The sequence below is a fragment of the Calidris pugnax genome, unplaced genomic scaffold (assembly GCF_001431845.1).
Source record: "Calidris pugnax isolate Ruff unplaced genomic scaffold, ASM143184v1 scaffold185, whole genome shotgun sequence".
NCBI lineage: Eukaryota > Metazoa > Chordata > Aves > Charadriiformes > Scolopacidae > Calidris > Calidris pugnax.
In genome coordinates, this window is record NW_015090903.1 from 307,926 (window position 1) to 335,314 (window position 27,389).

Here is a 27,389-nt window from a genome sequence, read left to right on the forward strand (position 1 = left end):
CGGGTGGAGACAGCTGAGCATCTTGCCAGCAGTTGATGGCCCAGTAGCCCCCCAGATCTGCTGGCTGAAGCTCTCACGTGAGCAGGCTCTGCCGTATTTCTGCTCAGGGAGCTGCTGGGGGTCTCTGCTCTCTTAGTTTGTACCAACTGGCAGAGCCATGGCGGGCACGCCGGGGAACAGTTGTGAGCCAAAGCCCCTCAGAAGTAGGGCTACCCCTGGGCAGAAGAACAGCGTTGAGCATCTGGATGAAGGCAGGAGCAGCTCCCACAATCGCGGCATGATCCAAAAGCCAACATCTGTCTGCAGTCTTGGTCATGTCGTGGTATTTATAATTTCACGCCTAAGACCCAAGAAATAGGATTCTGACTGTAGCAGATAGAGGTCATATTATTTGCAGTTTGCAGGCAGTAAGATATTCAGAGCCTGTAATGGTTTGATAATTCAAGGAGACGGAACACACGAGCACAGCCCTTTGCTGGAGCTCGTTGTTCACTCTGAAAGAGGCAGTAACAGCCAGAATTGAGTGATTTTAGTTCCTCCTGTTCCGCAATTACTGTGTTACTGATGGTAGGAGTTTGGGAATTCACAAGCTCAAGGGCATGTATGCGTGTTTTAAAATGGACCTGCTGAAAATCTGATCTGCTCTAATGGCACATCCAAGGAAGCACGTGTGGAGTCTGTAGCTAACAGTAGATGTTGCTGCATGCAATTTCCAGTGCATTGGAAAAAAACCAGCAGGGGATAAAATATTTGAAAAATAAAAAAAAAGATGGAGAAATCTTAAAAGTACAGCAAGGTCTTACCCATTTATTAAGTCATTTTGTTTAATTTGTTTTTAAAGAGGACTAGTTCTTTCAGGGCAACAGAAAGTGGAGAAGAGGGTCATAGTTAATTGAGTAGATGGTTTTCCCTCAGGTTCCCTTCCCTTGTCCTTTCTAAAGGAGATACAGAGATGTCAGGTAGCGGACCTGTTTCTATGTCCTCTGCAAGAGACAGAAGAGATGGCAGGCTATGGAAGGAGAGGCATATGCTTTAACTCCTTGAAAGATTTAGCAGCAGATGGTCTTCTCTGGCATGCATCAGAAGCCCTTAAAAATAAGCAGAAAATTGGCTACAATAGAGATTCTGGAAGACTCGCATGTGGTTGATCGCATCTTTTAATACACAGCAGGCTGACCTTCCTTCCATGTGAATTTATGTGAACCACATGAATTTTTACTAGTGTAAATTCTGAAATGGTTCAGACGTGCTCAGCTCAGCTATTGTGCACTGGGTTATTTCTAATTATGTGGCTGGTGGCAACTTTTTCTTGTACTGCGTGCGCATATATACACACACGCACACGTTCTCTTTCTGTTGTAACAGTGGACCCTGCTAGCTTGGATGGCTCCTCATTTTCCAGCTGCTTTCCTATGTACCTCAGGTCCTTCTTTGTAATGAAACACCTGTGTACCTTTCAGAAAGCTCGAGGTAGGGTCTGCACTGTGTAAGCAGCCAGTTCTCTGCAGACATTTTTATTCACACGATACTAACCCGAAAACTAGTGTTTTAGAAACCTGCTGGTAGCTTTCTGGAAGGTGCTCAATAAAAAGGGAATAGGAAAGGACCTCGCTGTTTTGTGATTCTGTCACCTTACTGTTGGTCTGGTGGTAAGTAACAGTAAATATTACTTCTGCAAAATCATGGTATTCAAAGGAGCCCATTCTGCCTAAAACAGTGTGCTTGAGACTAAACATCAGCTTCAGCATTGCCAAAGATAGGAATGAAAACACAACTTTCAGATTCCCTGATCCATTTTTCTTTGGCAATCTAAGCCAAGGAGGGTGCCAAAATACACGGCAGATTTATGTGTCTCTGAATTTATTAGCTGCACTTGCAAAGAAGTTTTTACGGTCTTAGAAAACATTTATTATCTGATAGGAGATAAACTATTGTCCCTTGCTGAAATCAATAGAAATGTTGCCATTTCAGGCATAGTTTTGCTTGTCTGAGTGGTTGGATTCAACACATGGGGTGAGCAAAGTATTCAGAAATAACCACGCAGTGCCTATTATTGCTGCAGTGAAGAAGCCGCCTCTGGAATAGCCCTGGCTTTTGGAGTGAAAAACGATAAGGAAATACCTTGTTAGGAAGAAACAGCAGGTTGGCACAGACCTCTTTTCTTGCTGCGTCCCGGGGGCTTCAGCAGCGTCAGTAATTTTCATCTTTGCTTCTGTTTCTTTCAGGGCCCTCCTGGTCCCAAAGGCGAGAAGGTGAGTTGATGGTGACACTTGCAAGGTGACTGGCGAGCCCTCCCAGCATGAACTAAAAGAGCCCGTTTGTATTGACGCAGTGTAATGTCAGACTGTGTACGAGAGCTGGGTAGCACACAGATGCTGTGTTAAACCTATCATCTCATCTTTCCACTTTGCAGGGAGATCAAGGTGATCAGGGCCCTCGGGTAAGCATCTTAAAAACAATGTTACACTTCCCCTTCGCTGAGTAGGCAATTAGTCTTTAGCGCAAAACTAAATTAAATACACTGTCTGAGCTAATTATGCTTATTAGCTGCATTTACCCTGCATGTTGAAGTAAGTGTCTGCAGGACGGTCATACTGAACACGACCAGATAGTGTCTGGGAAGATTGGAGTAACAACAGTAAGTAATGCATTAGAATATACGATTTCCCTTACGGGTGAAAGCAGGTTTCACAGTGATTTTGCTCTGCTGTATAAAAGCTGGCTTTTCTAACCAAAGCTCTCAGTTTCCCCAGCAGTGTTTTCACGCCTTGCATGGGCTCCCACAGTGCACAGGGCTGGTGGGTTTCTAATAAATGTACTTCTAGATTTCATGTAAGATGTATCTAGTATTTAGTGAATTCTAAACAAATACCATGTATGCACGTATTAGCGCTTTTTCCTGACACATATGTACCTGATATTTTTAGTAATAACAATATTATCACCTTGTAGACGCATTCAGACAATTAGACGGAACATGTTTTAGTTGTGGAAACAGAAAGGTTCTTCTAATTTCTAAATATCATGTTTATTTTAACAGAGAAAAAAGGGAAAACAGGGGTGAAAGTTCAGAGAGATTGGTTGTGCCAGTTCATTTTTCTTTACATCTGTGCTTCATTAGAAAATGTTTGGTTGTATTGTTCTGATGATACAGTGACTCTCTTCAGTTACACATTTATAAATTTTTCCATAACAGCTTGTTCTGTGGATTTATTTTTTCTATTAACTTTATTAAATATTTTGAATTTGCAATTTTATTTTATTATTTTAATTTTTGTTTTGTTTTACTTTTTGTCGTCAATAAGATTATCTAAAGTCGCAACATGCTTTTATGGTTGAATTTGGTGCTGGTGCTACCGGTGTTGTATTACCTACGGGGTTCAATCAGGTGTCCCATTATGCTTGGTGATATGAGGGCACATTATAAAGACAGAAGTCTGTTAGTGAACAGCTTTTAATATTATCTCAGTTGAAACTCAAAAAGAAGAATTGGAAAACTGTTTAAAGAAATACAAAGGAAGCAGAGAGTAACAATATGAGAACATGTTTTGTCTAGGGCAGCTAATACTCACACTGAAGGTTCTAAAGAATGTAAAAAATTACTTTTCACTTCTAAGCAAATTTAGATATCTCTCAGATGCCAATCCGGACTGTATATTTTGGCTGGTTCTGTGCTACAGAACCTTGTGGGGAATGTGAGGAGGAGGGCAGAGGAGGAGGGCAGAGCCATTCAGAACAGGAGAACAAATTTGATGGAGGTATCAGAGAGGGATACAGTAAAAAATAAATAGTGATATGAGGGCACATTATAAAGACAGAAGTCTGTTAGTGAACAGCTTTTAATATTATCTCAGTTGAAACTCAAAAAGAAGAATTGGAAAACTGTTTAAAGAAATACAAAGGAAGCAGAGAGTAACAATATGAGAACATGTTTTGTCTAGGGCAGCTAATACTCACACTGAAGGTTCTAAAGAATGTAAAAAATTACTTTTCACTTCTAAGCAAATTTAGATATCTCTCAGATGCCAATCCGGACTGTATATTTTGGCTGGTTCTGTGCTACAGAACCTTGTGGGGAATGTGAGGAGGAGGGCAGAGGAGGAGGGCAGAGCCATTCAGAACAGGAGAACAAATTTGATGGAGGTATCAGAGAGGGATACAGTAAAAAATAAATATGGAAAGACAATATTGTAAAGACTATTACACAGCTGAGGATAAAAATGTGGAATTGTGCATGCTGGAGAAGTTTTAAAATGGAAGAGCAGAGACAGTTTTGGAGGGAATGCAAAGGTGGCAGAGCTTCCACTGGTCCAGAAATCTCGGCAAAATGTTGGAGAGATGTAAGAAAGTGGTTAAGCGTGTGTGGCTTTCAGTCCCTGGGCTGGCAGTGTTGGCAGTATTGTGCCTGAACCCAATAAGAAGATGCAAATTTGTTCAATGTTACCTTGGAGGCAGAACACCTTCAAGGAGTACAGTGGGGTATCTGCTCTGCGGAGACTGTTGTGTCCCACTTTGCCGAGATACGCCCCCTTTACTGGAGGGCAGTAGAGTCCTCACTGGTCCGTACAAATCATGGTTGTGGCTACTTTATGGTTTTGGTAAATAAAGTGCAGCTAAAAAGCAAAAAAATATCCAAGCTAAGGAATTCACATTTAAGGACATCACAAAGTTTTATCTGCAGCAGCAGATGGCAGTTGATTGAGATTGAATTCTATGTCTGAATACAGAAAAAGGAATTGAGTAAGGTCAGCAGTAGGGAGGAAGATGTGGTGAATAGCAGCTTGGGGGCTAGCTGAACCTTCACTGATCGTTTAGTCAATGTGTATTGTAGTAACACACCTCTTTTTTTAAATACATAACTTACACTTTGCCAAGATATGCCCTCTTTACTGGAGGGCAGTAGAGTCCTCACTGGTCCGTACAAATCATGGTTGTGGCTACTTTATGGTTTTGGTAAATAAAGTGCAGCTAAAAAGCAAAAAATATCCAAGCTAAGGAATTCACATTTAAGGACATCACAAAGTTTTATCTGCAGCAGCAGATGGCAGTTGATTGAGATTGAATTCTATGTCTGAATACAGAAAAAGGAATTGAGTAAGGTCAGCAGTAGGGAGGAAGATGTGGTGAATAGCAGCTTGGGGGCTAGCTGAACCTTCACTGATCGTTTAGTCAATGTGTATTGTAGTAACACACCTCTTTTTTTAAATACATAACTTAGGTAATTTGGCCAGTCTTGTTGGTTTTCACTTTATATATATTATTGGTATTTTGAAGTGCACTTGAATGAGTTCTACAGCAACTTCTCCTTTTTTGCCTTCTGTATTTCACAATTAATGAGTACTACGGTGCCTCTGACTATTTTATGTTTCATGGTACAGCAGTTCTCTCTTCTGCTGACTGTCTTCAGGGTGAATTTGCTCAGCTTGCTGCGCCAGAGGACTTACAGTATAATTAATGGAAATTATACGTGTAAGCCAGCCATGCACCAAATGAAACTAAACCCATTTAAACCTGGTTGATTACTTTACTCATGGTTTTCCAATACTGCCTATGTAAAATAACTGCTTTCTGAGATGCCACTATACCATATTATTTTAGAGAAATATTGTGCCTGAACATGACTGCAGGATGACATCAACATTTGGATTTGACGAATTTGCAGACTGACTGGATATAATAACTAAAAGTGATGGACGTTTTAAATTAATGCTTTACAGATAAGGAGCCTGAAGTTTTTGTTTTTATATTTTTACATATTGGCTTGAGACTAGTATTTAGCTTTGAAAAGATTTTTATTGTTCCAAGTAATTTTTAAGTTTTAAAGTCCTGCTAAAAAGAAAAGAGAAATATTTATAAAACAAGGAATTGTTGCTTTCTATCCCCACCCACGTTTTCACCTTGGATTGGAGACTTTTGAGAGATCCTTCTTTCTGAAATAATTTCAAAACTGTAAAACCAGTAATCAGTTATCTCAAACCTTCTTGTTCACAGGCACTGGACATGCTGAATGAACCTGAACTACTTTGAGGTTCAGGTTTTCTTGCCAAATATCTTCAGTAAATCAGTACCGTAGTAGGAATCTGACCCTACAAGTACTGGTACTACAGGCACTTGTTTTTAGAATAATTGTTCTGATTTTTTTTTGGTCTTTTTTTTAAAGAATCTGATGGGTTTTCTTAAGTATTCAGAAGTAATCTGTTGATCAGTCTCCACCATCACACAGAGATGGCGTAAGGGCTCTAGTTCATAATGCCACGTGGCATAATCTACTTCTGCCCATACTGCCCGTAGAAAATGTGAGCCAAAACTACATTATGGTAGTGTGAGCAATGTCAAAATTCATGCCCTGAGTGTGGGTTTGAACAGCAGGTTAATATAGCTTTTGGTCACATGAGACTGCATGTAAGCTAGTGGTGGACGCATTCAAAAATCCACTTGAAGAAATGCTTTTTTGATCTCTTTATATATTTTTATATCAGATCTCTTGTTTGTTACTCTGGAGTTCTGGTAGACTAAACATTTAGGTCAACTGCAGAACTAGCTTTTCTCAATACCAGTGTAAGAAACAGTAATGTTAGTAAATCTTTTGAATGCTTTTATTTTTGCAGAGGACATGGCTTCATGACACGTCCATGGAGATTCGCATTATTGTACTGAGCCATGACAAAATTAAAAGTGATAGGTTCTAGCCTGTGGACTCTTAGAAGAAATGCTGATGTCAGTAGGCTGCTCAGTTCCAGTTGCTCAGCCTTTGAAGATTTTGTAATGGTAGAATTGCAAAGGATATATTGTCCAAGTAGAGATTGTACCCTGATTAATGAAAACAGTTCTTCAAAGGTGAATGTTTGGGAATGGAACAGCTAGTACTGAGCGTCTTAATCAGCCTGTTCCCATCCTTCTGTAAATGACATAATAAATATCTTCTGTCCTTTGGTTCAGATACGTGAGAGATTGCCTGCTTATCAGGTCTAGAAATCATCAGCTAGCAGCTGTCTTTAAATTGGTTTTGGTCTAGGTACAATGAGAAACCACCCAGAAGCCATACTTAAGTATTTCCATAAAGTTATTTTCTCCTTTTGGTACGTTTAAGTAAATTTTCCCAGCAGCTGGGTCTGCACAGAACTGATAACATCTCTAAAATATCGTCAGCAGAAGAGACTAAGTTCTAGAAAAGAAAGGTACTCAGAAGTTTATTTTATTGTGTTAACCTTTATTGACTTGAAGATTAAAAAGATTCCTTGTGTATTGTTAAAACAGTTATGTTTGGGTAGTGATATGATGTTCTTTTCTATTTAACTCCTTCCTCTTCCCCATTTATTTTTAATACATTTGCTTCTTATTTGCTGCCAGCTAGAGAGAAATCATTGTTTTACAATATAAATTTTGCAGGTTCTACTCTTCTGTGCTGGAAAAATATTTTAAAATTATCTAATATTGACAGAAATGGTCCTGGAAGCAGTCTATTTGCTGCAATAACTAAATACAAAAATGTATGTATCTATAGATACAACCTTTTTTAAATGAAATATTGTTTCATTTGTCACATTATAGACACAAATTTTATAAACTGTCCCATATCAATGGGAAACTGAATATATCCAACCTGTTTGTTTTTTAAGAAAATTTTGAAAAGGCTGGTTTGAATATGTTTCCATTCTTAGTTGATATGTTTCTAAGGAATGTATAATAAATGTTTTGGGACTTTTCCTGCTCCTACTGGCAATAAATTGAAAACCTATATTCATGTCATTAGAATCAGTACCTTGATCATAAATCAGAAAATACTACTTATTGAGTGATGATTAAACCATGATCATTAACTTTTGACCCTCTTTTAAAGTATTATATTTATTCAAAAGTGGGACTTTTTTTTTTTTAAGAAAAGAACAGATTTTTTTTTTTTTGAGAAAGGAACAGATTTGCTTCACAAAATAGACAATAGTATATAAATTAATCTGAGTTCTTGCCTTCACTAAAAGCAAGACTCCGTTTTTTGGAGGCATTGCAAACTGTAGCAAATGTTGGTAAATCAGTGATGTAATAGGAAGCTTTGTTCCCAAACAGTACATGCTTCTAATTTTTATCCTCGGTCAACCTCTTGTCAAAACAAAAATGTTATGGTATTATAGTTGGAGTATTATGTTAAATATAATTTTACATAATTTAAACATATTCAGTGAATGTCTTCCAGGACTGTCCTTAATGTTTGATTATATCCTACTAAGTTTTCTATTAATTTCTTCTATAAATACTGCTCATGAATTTTATCTGCCTCGATAGAAGGACTGTGTAGCTTTCATTAGCATAAATTAGCCTTGTGCCCGGCTTTTTCTTTTCTGATTAAATACTCTTTGATTTCATTTATGTGAATATGCTGTCAAAAGCTGCAGGAAAGGTGGTGATATAGTGATGCTATTCCCTTAAGTGATATTCTTAGGTCTGTATAAAAGCATATTTTCTGGTTTACAGTGTGTTACTTCAAACATATAGTACAAACGCAGTACTGCATTAAATTCATGCTTTAACAGTACGGCTGCCCACATAGTTGTTTATTCTGTTGTGTAAAGCAAATTATAGTTATCATAGAATCATAGAATGGTTTTGGTTGGAAGGGACCTCAAAGATCATCAAGTTCCAACCCCCTGCCCTGGGCGGTATTCCCTTAAGTGATATTCTTAGGTGTGTATAAAAGCATATTTTCTGGTTTACTGTGTGTTATTTCAGACATATAGTACAAATGCAGTACTGCATTAAATTCTGCTGTAACAGTACGACTGCCCACATAGTTGTTTATTCTGTTGTGTAAAGCAAATTATAGTTCAAGTTATAAACTACCTCTAATCACTGTTTCAAACTATACTCTTAGTGTGCCACAATAAGAAGGCTAAAAAGTTATAAACTACATCTAATCACTGTTTCAAACTATACTCTTAGTGTGCCACAGTAAGAAGGCTAAAAAAACGTTCCTGATTCCTTCTGTTAACCTAACTTCCACCAAGGCAGCATCATTGAGAAAACTGCCGGATGTCTGGTGTAATGCCAATTTGTCTGTGAGCAGTTAATTTAACTTCTGAGACTTTGTTTCCTTATCTGCCAAAAGGCAACAGGGGAATTTACCTGCTCCGTTCCTGGGACTAATTATCTGTTCTGCTTCACTAGCATTAGGCTGTTGGGACGCCTAGGTTTTCCTCCCTTAAGCTGAAAGTAGGGTAACAAATTGGAGCAAGGGAACTGGGAGCTCTGTAACTCGAAGAGGGTAGGAAAGAACTCGGGTTGTGCTGGCTGCCAACTTGGTCTGAAGCCTTGGCACACTCAGACTTGAGATGTGCCGCCTTTCCGAGTTCCCAGAAGCGGCCTTTTGGCTTCGGGTGACTCTCCAGGGCCAAGCTATGCCTTTGATGTCGGGCTCCTGAGGTTCCCCTGGGGAATGCACAACAGCTGTGACACTCCAGAGAGGGTGCCACATACCTGCTCCCAAGATGAGGATGTTGTCGTTCCTGTCTTTAAGAGCGAGGCAGTGCATTTCTTCACTCACCACCAGTTGGTTTGCATCTTGCCCCTTTTTAGTAATGCCAGAGGAATGGTGAGGAAGGAAGTCTGTGTACATCCTGTTCCTTTTCCTACAGCCTTGTCCTGTGACAGAGAAAACATCATGGAGTTGTTTTATCTCCCACCACAGCTGTCCCACAAAAGGGCTGCAATACTGAACACTTGAGTTAGAGCACTTTGATCCAAAATGACTCTTTAAAAATATTTCATCCACTCCTAATCAATATCATAGAAGTGGCTTGAACCACTTAGTTATGTCACGTAACTGTAGTGGGTATAAAATTTTAAGAGCAACATAAGCCAGGGCAGAATATTTTTGCTGTGAGAAACAACTTGGTTTGGGGGAGGACCAACTTCTCTGGAAGTTAACTGGCTGCCTACCATCAGTTCCAGTGAGAGTTATAGGTTTGCCTTCAGGAAGGGTATTTTGGGCAGGTCAGAGTGTGATCACTCATCAGAATTCGTAGCTGAGTTGTGTGGAAAAGATATTTGCCCTACTGAAAATTCTTCTAATGCTAGGACCAAAATAGAGAAGTGCTGGCTTTCTCTGGTTTTGCTCATTTTGAGTGCAGTGTCAGATAAAGTTTACTGTGAAAATACAGAGGTCGTTACGGAAAATAACACTTTTATATTGATCTGTTTGTGTTATTTCTTAAACATTACACTTTTATTATTTCAATACAAAGTCTGAATCATTACATGGTGTATTCAAATTAAAAAAACCTCTTTGCCGACTGATTGCCTAAGTGAAAAGAAATTCTTGGATCCTTGTCTTGTTGTGGTGCACTGTTTTAGTGAGCAGAGCTGCTGATGGAGAAAGCAGCAGTTATGATAAAAGGGATTATATAAAAGAGCCCCTGCTGAGAGTCCATGGCACCATACAGGGTGATACTGAACACTGTATTCCCCAGGGCAGGTACAATAATTAGCTGCAGGACTGGCACTTGGTCTGAGGGATTAATTAGAACTGGAGGTGGTGTTGGGGGAAGGTAAAGCAGCCATAAAGAGTGTCAGGATCACTCTGGCCCCGAAGCCTGTGTGATTTGATGTGAAATAGCAGCAGCTGGCTGTAACCTTAGGAAGTGCAAGTGAACAGCAGGTGGTAATTCCTGTCTCATTTGCCATGTCTTCGCAGGAACACGTAAGCTTGTGCAGCTTGGGTTTATTGGCAGGTCAGAAGGAAAATCCTAAGGAGGACTGTGACATTTACTATACTAAGGAAATGCAATAGTCAAAATGGAGCGTAACGCAGCGTAGTGTAAAACCGGTAACGCTGTCGCTCAGTGTTATTGTGCTTGCTTGCCGTATGACAAGGTTATGGTGACCTTCTAACGTCGACCTCGTGTAGACCAATGCACGGTGAATACACTGAATGTGCTGGTTTTGGGCCCCCTACCATAAAAAAGACATTGAGGTGCTGGAGCGGGTCCAGAGAAGGGCGACAAAGATGGTGAGGGGTCTGGAGAATAAGTCTTATGAGGAGAGGCTGAGGGAGCTGGGGTTATTCAGCCTGGAGAAGAGGAGGCTGAGGGGAGACCTTATTGCTCTCTACAACTACCTGAAGGGAGCGTGTAGAGGGATGGGTGTCGGTCTCTTTTCTCAAGTCACAGGCAACAGGACGAGAGGAAATGGCTTCAAGTTGCACCAGGGTAGGTTCAGGCTGGATATTAGGAAAAAATTTTTCACTGAAAGGGTTATCAGACATTGGAATGGGCTGCCCAGGGAGGTGGTTGAGGCACCATCCCTGGAGGTGTTCAAAAGACAGGTTGATGTAGTGCTGGGAGGTATGGTTTAGTGATGATGCTCCTTGTTTGTTGTGTGGGTGTCTATTTTTGTCAGTTAGGTTGATGGTTGGACAAGATGATCTTTAAGGTCCCTTTCAACCTAGAAGATTCTGTGATTCTGTGAAAAATCTAAGACTGCTAGTGTAAATTACGTCTTCGAAGGCTGTGATGGATGTAACAGGAGAACTATTTGATCTAAGTAAAAAGTCAGACAGAGGGAATAGTATGATGTTGTGGCATCCTTAGGTTTTCTCTGTATGGGGACGTCTCCATTGTATGGGGACGACTGGCTTTATCTACATTTCCAGGTAGGTGAGCAGGATGCTAGATTTTGTGATCACATGCTTCTTAGCCTCCGCCAAGCATCATGTTTTGCTTGGCATTTGGGCAAAAATTGCAGCGAGGCATGCAACAAATGTGCTAATTTAGAAATTGTAACCAGGGTGAGCTTGAGTTGCTGTCAGCAGAGGAATTTAGTGGGCCAGTGGTCGCTGTTGATCACTGTGGTGTTTTGTATTCTGTGAGGGCCTCCCAGGGTGTAGAAGAAGAGCCCTTCCTATGCGCAGTTCAAGAATCAAACCAAATAAAGAGAAAATAGAGTAACTTCGAATCCATCGTTGAGAACAGCTTTAGATAGAGAAAAAATAAAACAGATCTAGGGGATATTTGTGGCTATATTTATAGTAGAGTGACAGGAAAGGAAGAGAACTCATTTTGTGGGAAGGATGGCTCTTTTTTATGCCTTTTTAGAAGCTCATTGTGTGCCAACATTATCTTTCATGGATGCCAGAAGATGCGATGCCTTCTAAAGCCTCCCACGCATACAAAAACTATGTACCCATTATAGTTTCTTTGCTGGGTTCCATTTAATATCCCCTTGTTTTTGGCTCTCTCTAAATATGTGTGTTACTTAAGGGGAGATGATCCAGGTCCAAGCTGGCATTGCGTGTCTCTGACCATTAAGTCTGATATTATGCCTGCTTTGGGCAAAGGAAAGAAAGCTTTGTCCTACTTGGGAACAAGCTGAAAGAAGCTACTAAACTGATGATGGAAGAATGGAGTTTTCCCCTTTTCTTATGTGTTTTAGGTATATATATATAGGCAGAAAACTGCAGTACTGCTAGCTGCTCTTGAACTTTTCTGTGTTGGGAAGCATTGAGAATGCTAGGGCTGGACTCTGAAGTGCTCTATGTAAATATCTTTGTGTGGAGCCACACAAAACTTTCCAAATTCTTTCATTTCTTCTCAAAAAAAAAAAGTCTTTCTTGGCAAACCAGTGCATTTTCTTATTAAATACCTTTATTAATTAATTCTCAGCTCTCCATGTTCAAGACGAAATCAAACCTATTATGAGTTTTGAGTTTCCACTTTGTAAAATGTCAAATGGCAAACATGCTACATTTAGAGGTAACTGAAAATTACTGTGCTGTAATCCTAAAGGCTGATGGGTAAATATGAAGTTGTTAAAAGATTTTCTCTTTATCCCCTTTTTTTAATAAATGAAATTTAAAGTTTATTGCTTGCTACTGAGATTTTAGTTCTTTTGTAGGTTTCTTGTTTGCACTCATTTCCATTACACGGGTATTGGAGTTTTATCTAGAAGAGGACCAGACCATGTGCACAGCAGGGCTAATGAGTCACAGATGTAAAGATTCTGGCACATTACCATCTAATAACTTCTTTAACTTATATTCCATAATAAGATAAATGCAAATTTGATACATCTGTTTTCTAAATGATGTATCATTCCAGTCTTAGCAGTGTCTCAGGAGTGAGTTTCTTTAAATGTTTGGAGTTTTTGTCCTTTTTTGGTTTCGTTTTCTTTTTATTTGTTTCTAAAGAGGAGGTTTCAGGTCAGTGAGCAATGCAGTTCGCCACGCCACGGTTCGTCAGAACAAAGTGGGAAGGCTGGCGAAACTGCCACCGGCTTTATGGGATCCCCTCACAGAGTCCCTGCTTCCTCCTCTCACGGGTGGAGGAATAACAGGAATAAAGCTGCTGAATGCGCCTCAAAGGTGCTAGTGAAGGATGTGTAGGCATCAGAAAGCTGCTGAGCCTTTTTTTTTTTAAAGAGTGGTGCAGTCTTTGTGATCTAGAAGATCTCTGATGTGATTACTTGAGGAGATGAATAGGGCAACTATTTGCCACGTTAAAATAATCTGCTGCAGTTGAGAGACCTTGGCGGGCTGCCGTCGCCTGTTGGTGCTTTCCACCGGGCCAGCTGGGCTGCAAGGGGCTCAGACGACATGGCAACATGTTTTGCCCTAGCAGAGACTTCACTTCACTTCTTGGAAGCCACCTCGTCCAGCAGCCAGAGCCAGGCACAGCCCTCCCTTTTGGAGATGCCAAGCTGCAGCCTTGCTGCTGCCACATACTCCAGTTCCAGCTCCACCTCATCGAGGTGGCACGTGTAGGGGGCTTGGAGCTACTAGACTGTGTTTTACTCTATGTTCCTCAGACAGATGTCTCTCGGCCATCGAATAAGCCTGTGCTTCAGACAGTGTGCTATGCTAAAGGCAGGGAGAAGACTTGGGGATTTCCTTCTGTGAGGTTTCCACTTTAGCAGAAGGTCTAGTTTGCACCCTACAAGGCAACACAAGAAAGGTGTTGAACCAAGAGCAAAATTCACTCCTTGTATTGTCACAGCAGGCCACAATTGCCACACTCTTCTTTTTTTCGATACGTGTTGGTAGAGTAGGCTATGAAAAACGATATGCAACACACAGCGCTTGAGGGGAAAGAAATTTGCCCTGGATATGAAAATGCTGCTATATGTCTTGAAAATGTTGACCTTGGCCATTCTGGACTACCCAAGATCTAGCAGTAGATTGTTGTTCAGTGTTTAGAATTGTGTACGTACTACCAGTTTATGTGCTGAATGTCATATGTTAAACAGAATGTGAGGAGTGGGATTATACAAATTATGTATACAATTATACAAAGAGCTTCAAAATCCACTGTCCCTGCTGCCAGGCTCTGCAGCAATCCAGAATCAAAGCTTTCGACATAGCTGTCTTGATGTGCTGTAGCACATTTTAATTGAAAATGTCTCAGTCGTCCACTGGCTGATAGTCTTAACACCTGTCAAATTTATTGTAATTTTAAGGCAAGTCACCTCCATGGGACTGCTGCTTCTAAAATCTCTTGATATTCTTGTTGTAAAAGTAACAGCCTGCATCTGCAGTGCAGTGCGAAGCTTGACTCTGTTTCCCATATGACAGAGAGGCTGTTTCCCGTCAGTAGGTAACGTGGGGTACACTAAACATAGTGTTCGTTCCGTTTGTCTGTTAGTAAATTGTCTCTGTGACGTTTTGTGTTGTGCTGTTTTGGTACTATGTTATGCTGTGTCCCTAGGGTCTGCCAGGCTTCCCCACAGTCGCTGCTCTGCACAGTAATCAGATCCTCACCGTCAAGGTTTGTGGCTGACACGTACCTGTTCAGTCAGGTCTCTCTGTATCAGCATAAAAGTGCACATGAAAAATTGTTTTCACCACGGGACACCAATGAATCCTCATGGTGGACCTAAGTCAACCCTCACTGCCTTTACATTGCGATAAGTACTCCTGATACAGAGCATGGGATCAAATCTACAACTGTGTGTGGTGTTAACCCCGGCAGCACCCACATTCCCTGGGATCTTGGTCAGTATTTTATTTTCAGATGAGATTTCTCTGTAGCTCTGTTCCGTGAGGCACACAGGAGTGTGGAAAATGTTGGTGAACTCTATACTGGTTACATATAGAGTCAACTATTTGTGTTAGATACCAGAGGTTTAATTTAATCTGTAGATACAGATTTTTTTCAAAGTGCATTTGCAAATTAAGCAGGAAGGATTGAAGCAATCTGGTAAAGCTGGAACTCCAGTCCTTGTTAAAATGACACCATTCTTCATGGCACAATATGCTGGTTAGAAAATCTGACTGAAAGTTGAACTGGTGCTTTGTCTCTAGAAGCTTTGCTGAAAGAACAGCGTATAAAAATACTGATTTTTAGGGCCTAGGTAATGAAAAAATTAATACAAATGAAGAACGCTCACTGGGAATCTGAGGAGAGAAAATTTACACAGTTAATTCATTGAATATGATTAATTAATGCAGCAGTATGTCCTGTACATTCGAGGTCAATTTCTTCAAAAGAAAATGCACAGTTTCTGTCAGGCAGAAGCACCGGTTTATATTATTTTAGCTATTACAAATCTAATGACTATGTCTTTATTTCTTTCTCGGGCCTTCTGATGTCTATTCTTCAATTCTGTCATCTCTGATCTTCAACTTTTGACCTCACCTGCCTGATCAGATGGTGTTTCCTAAAATCAATCATGGGTTTCTCTCTGCTGATCAGCAGCTCATTAAACGCCGCCTCATTAAGGTAGTGCTTCATCTCACTGGAATCGGGTTCTTCTTTACATTCAGTTTACTCTTTGCTGTACTTTTTTGGTTGAATGCCTTCTTATAGCAGGGTGTTCATTTGAAAATGTTAATGATATTAACAATTAAAAGGCTATGGGTTGCTTTGCTAGATGATCCATGTTTAAGATGCAGTCAACTTTTTCCAGTGGTTTGCAGTGGTGTGCTGGAAATTTAACAACTTGAGCACCAGACTTGGTGTCTTTTTTCTAAAGGGGAAGGTAAGACATTTTGGCAGCTCTCTTGACAATTGGCTTTTACAAATTAATGGGTTTAAATCATTACTGGAGTTAGCTGATTGTCACTATAAAACAACTCCTCCAAACATATGAAAAATAATGTACAATTTTCTGAAAAAGTAGTTATTTTCCATGCTCATTTTTGAAATCTATGCCTGCATCATTGATGGGCTGGAAAAATTGCTGTGCAAACGGTATATTCTCGCATGTGACTTCTCTTTTTTACCTTATCTTTGTTATGATTATGCCAATTGTGAAGCAAACAGCTGCTTATTGAAAACAGTTACTTGCTCTGGAAAACTGTATTAATAAAATATTGCAAGGCTACCTCAAATTTTGGCTTATGTCCTGTGGTAGGACAGGCAGTGTTGAATTTGGGCCTACTGCTCTGTAACTGATTCCACTGGACAGATACAAGCCCTTGGTCTTCAAGGCTAAGTGCAGTCTCTGCCATAAGCGGTGAAGAAGCCAGTGTCTAACTCACGAATCGCTTCTTCCAGCCTGACTTGCAGTCTTTTTGGGTAAATCAATGTCTTTTTGTGTGGTTGATGCCTGTAAAGCAAACTTCTGATGAGTTTTTTTCACTAATTTAGGGGGACCAAGGACAAGCTGGGCCCCCCGGGCCTCCAGGGCCACCAGGACCCAGAGGTCCCCCAGGAGATACCGGCAAAGATGGTCCTCGTGGGATGCCTGGCATACCAGTAAGTTAGTCTTTTGCTGTCGCGGTATCCAAATTCCTCTCAAGTGCGTGCCAGCTCAGTTTCAAAGATGTTTTCTGAGGTAAAATTGGCAAGTAAGAGACGTGGAAGTGGAACCACAGGAAGATTTCATGGTGTACCTGAAGTCCCCCACACACAGAGCAAGTTCCTAGCAGGGCCAAGAGTAACACCTAAGTTCCTTGCCTCCCACCCCTGACAGTTTCCCCACACATTCTAAGGTTTCTCAGTTGCTGATTGATGTTTAATACATGAGGAGGGTCTGCCCTGTTCCACAACTGGCAAATGTTTCTACTCAAACTTTGAGATAAAACTGAATTTGAGACGTCGTAGTGTGGCTGGGCTTGACTTCTGGGTTCTAATGATTTAGCCTCAAAAATCATGCCCCAAATATGGTGAATTTTGCAGTCAGATTCTGCCATCTTTACACAAGTAGAACAGAACCATTTTCTTTGGCTCAGTCCCCGCATTTCATTAGAACAACCAGCAGAATCCAGCATATTGCCTCTTGTTTGTTTTAGGCACAGGCCCACTGCCTTTGGCATTTTGTGACCTGATAATTACACAGTTTTTAAGCAAATGCATAAGCACAGGCTTTTTTTTTTTTTTTTTAAACAAAATATGAATATGGTTTTGGTTTTGTATTTTAATTTTAAAATTAAATTACTCCTTAATTTTAATTCTTTTGAAAGAAGTACCTCTCTTTTCACCGTGAATGCCACTGTGTTATCAGTTTGGAAATGGAGTCACAGGCACAACTGACACGCCACAGGTACAGATGCACCCACACACACACATGCACCTCCTTGATAAGTAAATATCACAGCCAAGAGGACACATAGGGATCTAGCAAGGTGAGGACCAGTGATGGAAACAGAAACAGTTTTTTTTTGAAGAAAAAACAGAGCTCGTTATGTGGGGCCAGGGCAGGAAGGCATAAAATTTGCCTGCAGGCCTTTTTTAGATAAAACCAGGAAAGAAAATATCTATGCTCCTGTTCTGGCCCTATTCAGTTTGCCTCATCTGAAATTGTATTAACTGTACAAATATGATATAATACGATGATAATAGTAAGGCTCTGCTAAAATTTCCTTTGACAATCCAGCAAGGCTTGGCAGTTAAGGCCTGTAGTTCTCTTGGGTTGCTTTTATTGTTGTTGTTGTTCAGGGTTTGGGGTTTTTGTTTGGGTTTTTTTTGTTTTTTTTTTTTTACCTTTATTGCCTATTAGTTCTAGCTCGAGATTATGAAATGACATTCCAAGTTTATTGCCAGGAAAGAAAATATCTATGCTCCTGTTCTGGCCCTATTCAGTTTGCCTCATCTGAAATTGTATTAACTGTACAAATATGATATAATACGATGATAATAGTAAGGCTCTGCTAAAATTTCCTTTGACAATCCAGCAAGGCTTGGCAGTTAAGGCCTGTAGTTCTCTAGGGTTGCTTTTATTGTTGTTGTTGTTCAGGGTTTGGGGTTTTTGTTTGGGTTTTTTTTTTTTTTTTTTACCATTATTGCCTATTAGTTCTAGCTTGAGATTATGAAATGACATTCCAAGTTTATTGCTTCCATTGCAATGCTTTACTTTGACCACCTACTCATTTCTTCCTGGTCCTGGATCACCTCAGGCTTCAGGCCTCGTGTGGGCCTCGCTTGCGCTCTTCTAATGTGGTGAAATGGACTGCGCTCAGCAGAGTTGCTTCTGGTTTGATGTAGCGAGGGTGAGACTGAAACCAGGGCCCATTTCTGACCGCAGTGATACCATTTTTATAACCCACGTAGAAGAGGCTAGGAGGATCAGCTGGTGTTGCTGACTACAATGCGGCTGTGTGTCGCTTGGGGTTTTGTGCTTCTTAGCAAAGGGAACATTAGTGTTTGTCATAACAGGAAAGTAATGCATTTTATGCAATGAGATCATTCCATTTCATAATAGTTCTGTAGTGATTTTGACTTTAGATGGCAAGGAAGGGTTTCTTTTTATAGTTTTTTAAGCTGTGGCTATCTTAAGCCCTATAGCATTATGGAAAGTCAGTTCATAATACTGCTTTAGAATCAGATACAAACAAGCACTCAGATAGAAACCATCCGGATTGATGACTGTTGTTACCATCCTGCTCCTTCCTACTGCCCTGTACCCTCAGGTTAATGTTGCTGATCCTCAAAAGGCTTCTTCCTCTACGGCTATGTGATACACAGTCAAGCAGGAGAGCCTGTAAAGGGAAATTTAGCTGAGGGGTAGCGAGAGCTTTCTTTTTAAAAGGCTTGCGTGGATCTTTGAGCTAAAGAGCTGACAACAAAAAAATAGCCACACCGTGTTATGAGTAGGGACGCTGAAGCATCACACAGCTATAGAATGGTCCTTACAGTGGCCAGCCACCGTTAGAAGGCAGTTAGAAGGCACTCTTTTGCCTTGCTAAGCAAAGCAGGGGCTTCTCTTCCAGCCTGTCCTCCTCAATCACCAGAGCCGTAAGATGATGTTTGGGCCCTTGCTTTCCCCCATGCCCATACACTTGCTTTGTATCCTGAGAAAGTAAGGCAGCCAAGGTAACAAGGTACAGGGAGCAACTCTAGCAGTCACCATTACTTCTCTTCCACAGTATAGCAGGATTGAGGAGCAGCCTGTGTGCCCACACGTCTCCATCTGTGCCAACACGTCTCCATCTGTCCCCACACGTCTCCGTCTGTGTCATGATCACTTTGCATCCCAGAAGTGTGCAATACTGTTGCAGATACTTAAAGCTTCCAGAGATGAGAATGTATTGGTTTCTTGGGCAGAAAATCTCTAGAGCTAAGGAGGTAGAAATGTTAGGGAAGTGCTGTTGGGCCTATTGCCAGCAGAGAAAGAACCAAGGAAGAGTAGAGATGTAAGAAAGGGTTGTCCAGCCTTCTGCTAAGCTTTTATTTGGATGTCAACAAAAGAACATGTTGAAACCAAAGCATAATTGCCTTCTTACAAAGTGATACCTAGAATACGTGCCTTCCCTTTGCATCACACAGACACCAGCACAAAGACTTTGAAACTTTAACACCTCCAAGAAGAAGTAAAAGAAGAAGGAGGATTTTTTGCTGGTAATAAGAATAAGATACGATACAAACTCTTGAAATTATTTCACCATTATTTCCCAACATTTATGGGGATGTCTTGATGCTCACTTCAGGCTGTATGATTGCTGTATACACAAGTTAGCAAGGCTTCAGAGTGACCTGAAAAGTTCAACAAGCTTGGGTAATTAGCCGTCAGAAACCTGTGTCTGTGTGGTTTCTGTCTTCTGAATATCTAGGTGTGTTTGCAGATGCTATGTGTTTGCTTCTGAATGCAATGTACACACACCCAAAGAAGCAGCTCTGGTTCTTTTTAGTTGCCAAGAACAGCAACATCAGAACAGTTATCATCAGTTTTTTGACAGGTTTTCTTTTATGACAGTTGCTCTGTTGGATTTACAGGGGAGTGATCTATAAACCAGATCACTGAAATGATAAGAACTCTGTTTTTTGGATGGGTATTTTTAGGCTGTATTATACAACTGATATATTCTGCTGTCTACAGACCCTGGTATGTGTTCATATGGGAAGAAAGGGGAGAAGGTAGATTCTGATTTTATGTAGAGCTGTGCCCACAGAAAGAGAATACATTGGAAAAATGATGAATTACCATTTTGAAAGCCAATCCAGGTATTTAACAGCTGAGTAATTACTGGATGGTTTCAAAATACCAATATTCATGGGTTTATGGAACACGATAATTTGTAATGTTAAGTTATGCCTGCTGACTGAGGTGATGACACAGAGCAGTAGTTTTGGAATATGTAAACAGTTCCATTCGGCACATATGTGAAAATAACCTTTCTCTGTGTCCATTAGCACCACTGACTGGAATGGAATATTATGTTCGGAATCAAGGGACAGAGTCAGGACACCAATCCTTAACTGTTGGCTTGCAAACTATGCAATTACATGATTGTGAAATAGTACTTTGCCTCTTAAAATGTCTGAGATTGGCCAACTAGTTTAAAAAGCAAAGAAATAATACATTTAATGTGCAGTCAGCTGCCATACCTGTTTAAGAATGGAATTTTTAAGACACTTTATTATTAGGTAGAGAACTGAATTCAAGACGTGCTACTGAAATTATACACTCTTCTTTTTTTATATTTTAAGGGCGAGCCAGGAAAGCCAGGAGAACAAGGACTGACAGTAAGTACTCATTTCTTTCAGTTTGTTAAGAAGCTGTAACAGATACATGACATATACACATTTTAAAATGTGAAATTCCAGGAAGCTTTATATCTATATTTTTGTATCTATGTATTTCCTAACCTTCCTTTGTCACAGACTATTTGAAGCCTCTTTTGTGAAGAAAACATGAGAAAGACAATATCCTCTTTTGACGTACAGTTGCCTGTCACATAAGGCCAACTTCTTCTGTAAGCTTGCAGTAGTAGAGGGAAACAAAACAACCAAGGGCATAGCAAAGCAAAAAAGAGCCAAGTCAGGTGTTCCCAGTTCCTGGCGCCCACTTACTACTGTCTGTGAAGTGGAGCTGTTTCCACCTTGGGACGATTGAGTAGTATAAGAACCATCTAGTTGTTTTAAGGGCCAAAATCCCAGCTGTCTCTGTGGCAATTGCTCTGGCCCTTTGCCCAATGGAACAGTGAAGACACAGCACAGCATGCTGAAACTCTCAGAATATTTTCCTCTCCTGAGGGTTTGGGTTTTTTCTGTGTGTGTGTGAGAATGTATCAACCAAATGAATGCCTTTTTTTTACAAATAATCATATATGGGAGTATATGTTTTCTGTTGCATCAGGAACTAATTAATCCTATTCATTTGGAAGCAAATTGAAGCTCCACTGGTTGTAAATCCGTTTCAGCCACAGGGTAAGGCATCAGAAGTTTCTGTCTGTCACAAATTCCCAGAACTGTGAAACATGTGGTGGTTTTTTTCCCCTTAAGATCTCCCTAAACACTCATGGTCATTCTTATATTTATGAGAGATGACACAGTTGTAGCCTGTGGCATGTGGTTTTGATTCCTGAATGCTTCTGAGGAGGAAGATTATATACTCATCAATCAGTGCAGATACGATTGCTATCTTTTTGAATTTATGAAGTTTTAAACAGGTGTGATGATATTTAATTTTGACAAATTGCAAAACATTTTGAATTGACAAGACCCAATATCTTTTGGAAGAAAAAGCTAAGATTCTGAGACTTGGAAATACGTGCTGTGATCGGGCAGTTTAAGTCCTGTACTTTTTCATTTTGAGATAATGGTTTAACAAAATCAAAATCAAAGCCTCCCAAAGGTATCACCTAGTGTTTTAACATGCTTCCAGACTTTTTTTGTTCTTTCCTTTTGCTTTCTGAGGGCCTGGTAATAATAGGTGCAATAGCTGGGAAGGGTTTTTTTTTGGTTTGGTTTGGTTTTGTTTAGAATTTTTTCCTACTTGGCCTCTGGACAAAACTCACTCAGATTTTGCAATAGTGTCTTCCTTTTACACCAGACCAGACCTTCGGGGTCATAGAATACCTGAGGGCTTTTAAAGCAAAACATAGTCCATCACCTTTTAGCGTTCATCTACTTGGCCTCTGGACAAAACTCACTCAGATTTTGCAATAGTGTCTTCCTTTTACACCAGACCAGACCTTCGGGGTCATAGACCCACTGCTCTAAAGTAACCATCTGTGTGTAAGAACTAAAGAACTGGGACTGTTTTTCTAAATGAAGGTTTGTTTAAATAGGGAGAAGTAACCGTCTGTGTGTAAGAATTAAAGAACTGGTACTATTTTTCTAAATGAAGGTTTGTTTAAATAGGGAGAAAGGTGCTTCAAAAATCAAATCAGCAAGCGTGAATTAGTGAAAGTTCCCAGATTACGTGAGTTTCCAGCTCTGAATGCCTGCTCTAAAAGGCAGTTTGACAGCTTAAATGTTAGGTTGTGTATAGATCAAGTAAAGCGCACCAGAGTAGCAGGGAGAGGTAATTAATTTCTTTTAATTCTTCTTGGTGCTTCTGACATACTCCTTATGTCTGCACAAATTTCCAGACTCTCTGCCCTGCGGAAAGTGCTACAATTATTCAGGTGCTTCCGCAACCTTCGGCAAGTACATCCAAACTGTAGGGAATGTTTCACAGCATCTGGTGCTCTCCTTGGCTCCATCTTGCCTCCATCCTGGATGAGGAACCATAGTACATGCCACAGTACTTGATTCTTACTGGAAAGGGCCTTGGACATGTGAGCAAATAGGAATCGTTATGTGGAACTAGCAAAATATATGCTATGCAAGAGGGAAGGCCAGTAGTTTTCTTAGATTTTCAACCTTTTCAGTTAAAGTTAAGTTCTGCCTCTCATAATCCATCATTTTTCCTGTGACATTTGACTGATCTTCCTGGTGATAAGGACTCTTAAATACCATACAAAAGTTTTTCTGTTTTATCGTCTCATTTTCGGAATTAATCATAAATGAATTAATTTCTACCCAAGGGCTAGGATTTCTGATTGTAGACTATTCAGGAGAACTTAAAGTGAGTCAGTGATGGGAAATCTCATAGGCTGACACTGATAGATAAACATTTTCAGACTCATAAACTGCAACAGGATAGAAGGTGTGCATGGAGTGGTTTTATTTCTAATTTTCACGTGGCAGAGGTTTTGGTGCTTTCATGTTTAAAGTATTTTAAACTAGTGCATAGTAATAAAAATCTGGAAGATCAAAATTTGCAATCTTTTCAGCTCCCTGGAAAATAATTAAATTCAAACATATTCAGTGTATGAATCAACCACTTCTTGTCACTGAAAAAAACCCCATATATTATTTTATCCCCCAAAATTGGCTTTAAAGACAGATAAGTGATTTTACAGATGTTTAGCATGAACAGAACAGTCCAGAATAACCAGAGAATTCAGGTAAAGGTGTCTCTTTGCAAAATAAATCTATACTATAATGATTAACCCAAATGCAAAATCCCTCTGCTTTAAGATGTATTGTTTTCCAAACTAGTAGTTTTGTGCTTATACAGACTTGCTGGGCATCTGTTCAAGAAAGCAAGACCTAATGTTACTGCTTTTGCTAGTTTTTGAGAATAAAGAGGATGTTATGCCAAAGGATATTGCTATTTGTGAAAGACAGTGGGAAGGTGTAACCTTGCAGCTAAGACTGCAAAATGCGACATCTTTAAAATGAATTAATATTGATTTTTCTTCTTAGGTTAAAATTAACAAAATGAACTCACAGGGACCAGGCAGAAGTGATGGGAAGTGCTTCTGGCTTCAATTCAGCCTTTCAGGCCAATGGCCGAGGCCAGATCCTCAGGCAGTGTGAATCTTCATAGCTCCTCTGGGAGACTACTAATTGGGATTTTGTTTTCAATGGCCAGAGTTCTGCAGCAGCCTTCTTTTTTTTCATTCTGGTAGCATGTTCACAGAAGAGTTTATAAGGTGTTGTTCTTAAGCTGTTTAGCTGCAAAAGTTTACTAAGAACTAGCAGATGAAATGGAAAATTTCAGCCTGTGCCTCTCGCAGCAACTAGTCTCTTTTTCCCCAATGCAGTTGCATTGATCTTAACTTGCAGGAAATCTCAGGAAAAAATAGACTTTGACATTTTGTAACCTCTGTGCTTCAGTGATGGTTGCCACAACAGTGACTAAGAAAATGATTATAAGAAGCTCTGCCTGAGCACTAATTAATAGGTATTGCTGCTCTTTTCGTCAGTTAAGGGAGATAGCATTGGAGGGGGCACTGCTTAATCAGAAGTGATATGAGGTTTCCCATCATATGTGATCTATTTTCTTATCTGGTTGTCCTTTTATCTAGGTGATTCATCAATACTAAAACATTTTATGTTTCCATACTAGTACTCTAGAAATTGCAGTCTTTATGAAACACTCCTCAACCATGCAGGAACACTTTTTCAGAATTACATCATGTGCTCGTTATGCACAGAAAATGCTATCAGTGGGTAGAACACAGCCTCAACTGAAATGCAGATGACTACTTTGTATGAAATCTGTGCTTTCTTCTTCATGCACATCTGCTAGTTCAGGTTTCCTTCTTAAGTTCTTTATGCCATTAGACGGCTAAAAAATTGATTTGTGGGAGTCAGGAAGCGATTGTCCCCCTGTACTTGGCACTGGTGAGGCTGCACCTCAAATACTGTGGTCCAGTTTTGGGCCCATCACTACAAGAAAGACATTGAGGTGCTGGAGCATGTCCAGAGAAGGGCAACAAAGCTGATTAAGGCTCCAGAGCAGAAATCTGATGAGGAGCGGCTGAGGGGACTGAGGTTGTTGAGCCTGAAGAAGAAGATGCTGAGACAAAGCTGATAAAGATCCAGAGCAGAAATCTGATGAGGAGCGGCTGAGGGGACTGAGGTTGTTGAGCCTGAAGAAGAAGATGCTGAGACCTTATTGGTCTCTGCAACTGCTTGAAAGGAGGTTGCAGCGAAGTGAGTGTTGGTCCCTTCTCCCAAGTAACAAGCGGTAGGGCAAGAGGAAATAGCTTCAAGTTGCGTGAGGGGAGGTTTAAATTGGAAAAATTTCTTCACTGAAATGGTTGTAGCTTCAAGTTGTGTGAGGGGAGGTTTAGATTGGAAAAATTTCTTTACGGAAATGGTGGTCAAGCATTTGAACAGACTGCCCAGAAAAGTAGTTGAGTCACCATCCCTGGAGGTATCTAAAAGACGTGCAGATGCGGTGCTTAGGGATGTAGTTTAGTGGTGGACTTGGCAGCGTTAGGTTAACGGTTGGAGTCAATGATTTGAAAGGTCTTTTCCAACTGAAGTGATTCTATGATTCCATTCTAAGTGTTTAAAGATTCTTATAGGCACCAAAGGGGAAATATATATTCTCAGGGACAGCGGTTGGAGTCAATGGTTTGAAAGGTCTTTTCCAACCGAAGTGATTCTATGATTCCATTCTAAGTGTTTAAAGATTCTTATAGGCACCAAAGGGGAAATATATATTCTCAGGGACAGGCCTAGAACTTTTAGGCCTGTCCTTATAGACACAGTACCTACCTGGTCTTCTAGGTACAAAGAGCTTTCACTTTACATAGAAAGTTTGGAAGCTTATAAAAACAGGAATATATTAATTTTTTTGCAAAGGTTTGGAATAAGAGATTTTTTGTATGATAGTGTATTTCTCCGTTGTGACATATTCTGCTGTGTAAGTTTTTCAGTATATAAAAACATTCACTATTCCATTATATTTTTGTTAGGAATGTCCATTTCTTGTTTGTTTTCCCTCTCCATGAACTCCGATACCCAGTAAAACAAATCATTACTGCTGCCACCCCTGACTGGCAAATTGAAAATGCCCAGATTTTCTAGTTCATGGTTCAAATGTTCATGTTAAGCAACTGAGTCACTTGAAGTTGAATGCAAATAAGCCTCCAGAGGCTATTGCTAATGTATCAGACCCCGAATTACTGTGCTTTGAAACTGCAACTTTAACCTTTACAGGGCAGAATTCTTATTTTGTAGCTTGCTAAAGCACAAGGAACACAGTAAGCTTTAAAGGAAAACACAATTGTAACATTAAAAGGGAAGTCTAGGAAGAACTGTATTTACATTTACTGCAGTCTTTTCAGGTTTTTTTAATTTATTCAAGTTAGTTATTTGTCAAGGCCCACCTGAAGTGTCCACCTTCATTTGATTATTTCTATTATGCCAAGGTTTGATATGATACAAGCTCTGGACGTCTGTTGGTCTTAGAAAAAAACGGTGATTGAAGAGTGACATTCATCGTGGAAATATTTTATCTTTTAAAAACACAGTTGCATAGATGACTTTGATAAACATCTGTTTGTACTTGCTTACCCAGTTTTCCAGGTGCTTAAGTAACTATCAAATAATTCTCCATCTCCAGAGAAACACAGATAGTTTAGTTTCTTCAGATCAATGCACCTTCTTCTTCCATCCACCTATTGAGGAGGTGTTTGAATGAGAACCTCATTCAGTGAAGCCCTGCAATAGCTTGTCATAGCTGCCTAACTGCAGCTGCCACGGAACACAGAACAGTTGAAGAGAAAGAAAGTAAAACCAAAACATCCTAAGTTGGTTGGAAACCACATATTTCTGGCCTTCTGCTCCTGTCTCAAGAGCTACATACAGGTTTTGGTTGCTGGTCTTACTGTCTGTTCAAGTGGGCAACACATCGCTATCCTCAGTTCAGTAGGATAATCAGGGGGAAAAAATCCACATGGTCATTGAATTTCCTATCTAAATTCTTCTAGAAGGTTTCAATTACACATCTGGAAATAAACTTAAGTCTTGTTGGATTTTTATTTTGTTTTTTTTATTTTATTTTATTTTATCCCTTCGTGTTCCTCCCTTTCTCTCAGATTGCATTTACTTGCTTATTTCTATCTCTCTGGTGTGATTCTGTGCCTTGCTCAGAGAATGTAGGTAACTCACAGAAAAATAAGCACTTTACAGCAATTCTGGAGTATTTTACAGTTTTTTGAAGTCATTTTCTGCTGGTAATTTAGTTTCAGGTTTCCTGTTTAAGTGGCTGCTGGCAGGCTTATGTGGGGGCGGGATGGGAGCTGTCAATGGATGAGCTGCTAAGTTTCCAGTGGCTTTGATTTTCTTTCCCAATGCTAGGGAGCAGTGCTTTAAAGAAGAATTGTTCCTATTCAGCTGCATTTTATAGTCTGAAGTTCAAAGGGATAAGAAGCACTTGTTATCGTGTGTAAGTTGTGA

The 27,389-nt window shown here is 40.0% G+C and overlaps 1 protein-coding gene across 1 annotated transcript in view; it reads left to right on the forward strand.

The window, feature by feature from the left end:
• Positions 1-27,389, forward strand: part of COL25A1 (collagen, type XXV, alpha 1) — a 333,672-nt gene that overhangs the window by 228,375 nt on the left and 77,908 nt on the right. The window contains exons 8-12 of the mRNA XM_014948992.1: positions 2,226-2,252; positions 2,414-2,440; positions 14,688-14,747; positions 16,572-16,679; positions 20,850-20,885. Coding sequence (XP_014804478.1) covers positions 2,226-2,252; positions 2,414-2,440; positions 14,688-14,747; positions 16,572-16,679; positions 20,850-20,885 — 258 coding nt within the window. The remainder of the gene's footprint in view (positions 1-2,225; positions 2,253-2,413; positions 2,441-14,687; positions 14,748-16,571; positions 16,680-20,849; positions 20,886-27,389) is intronic.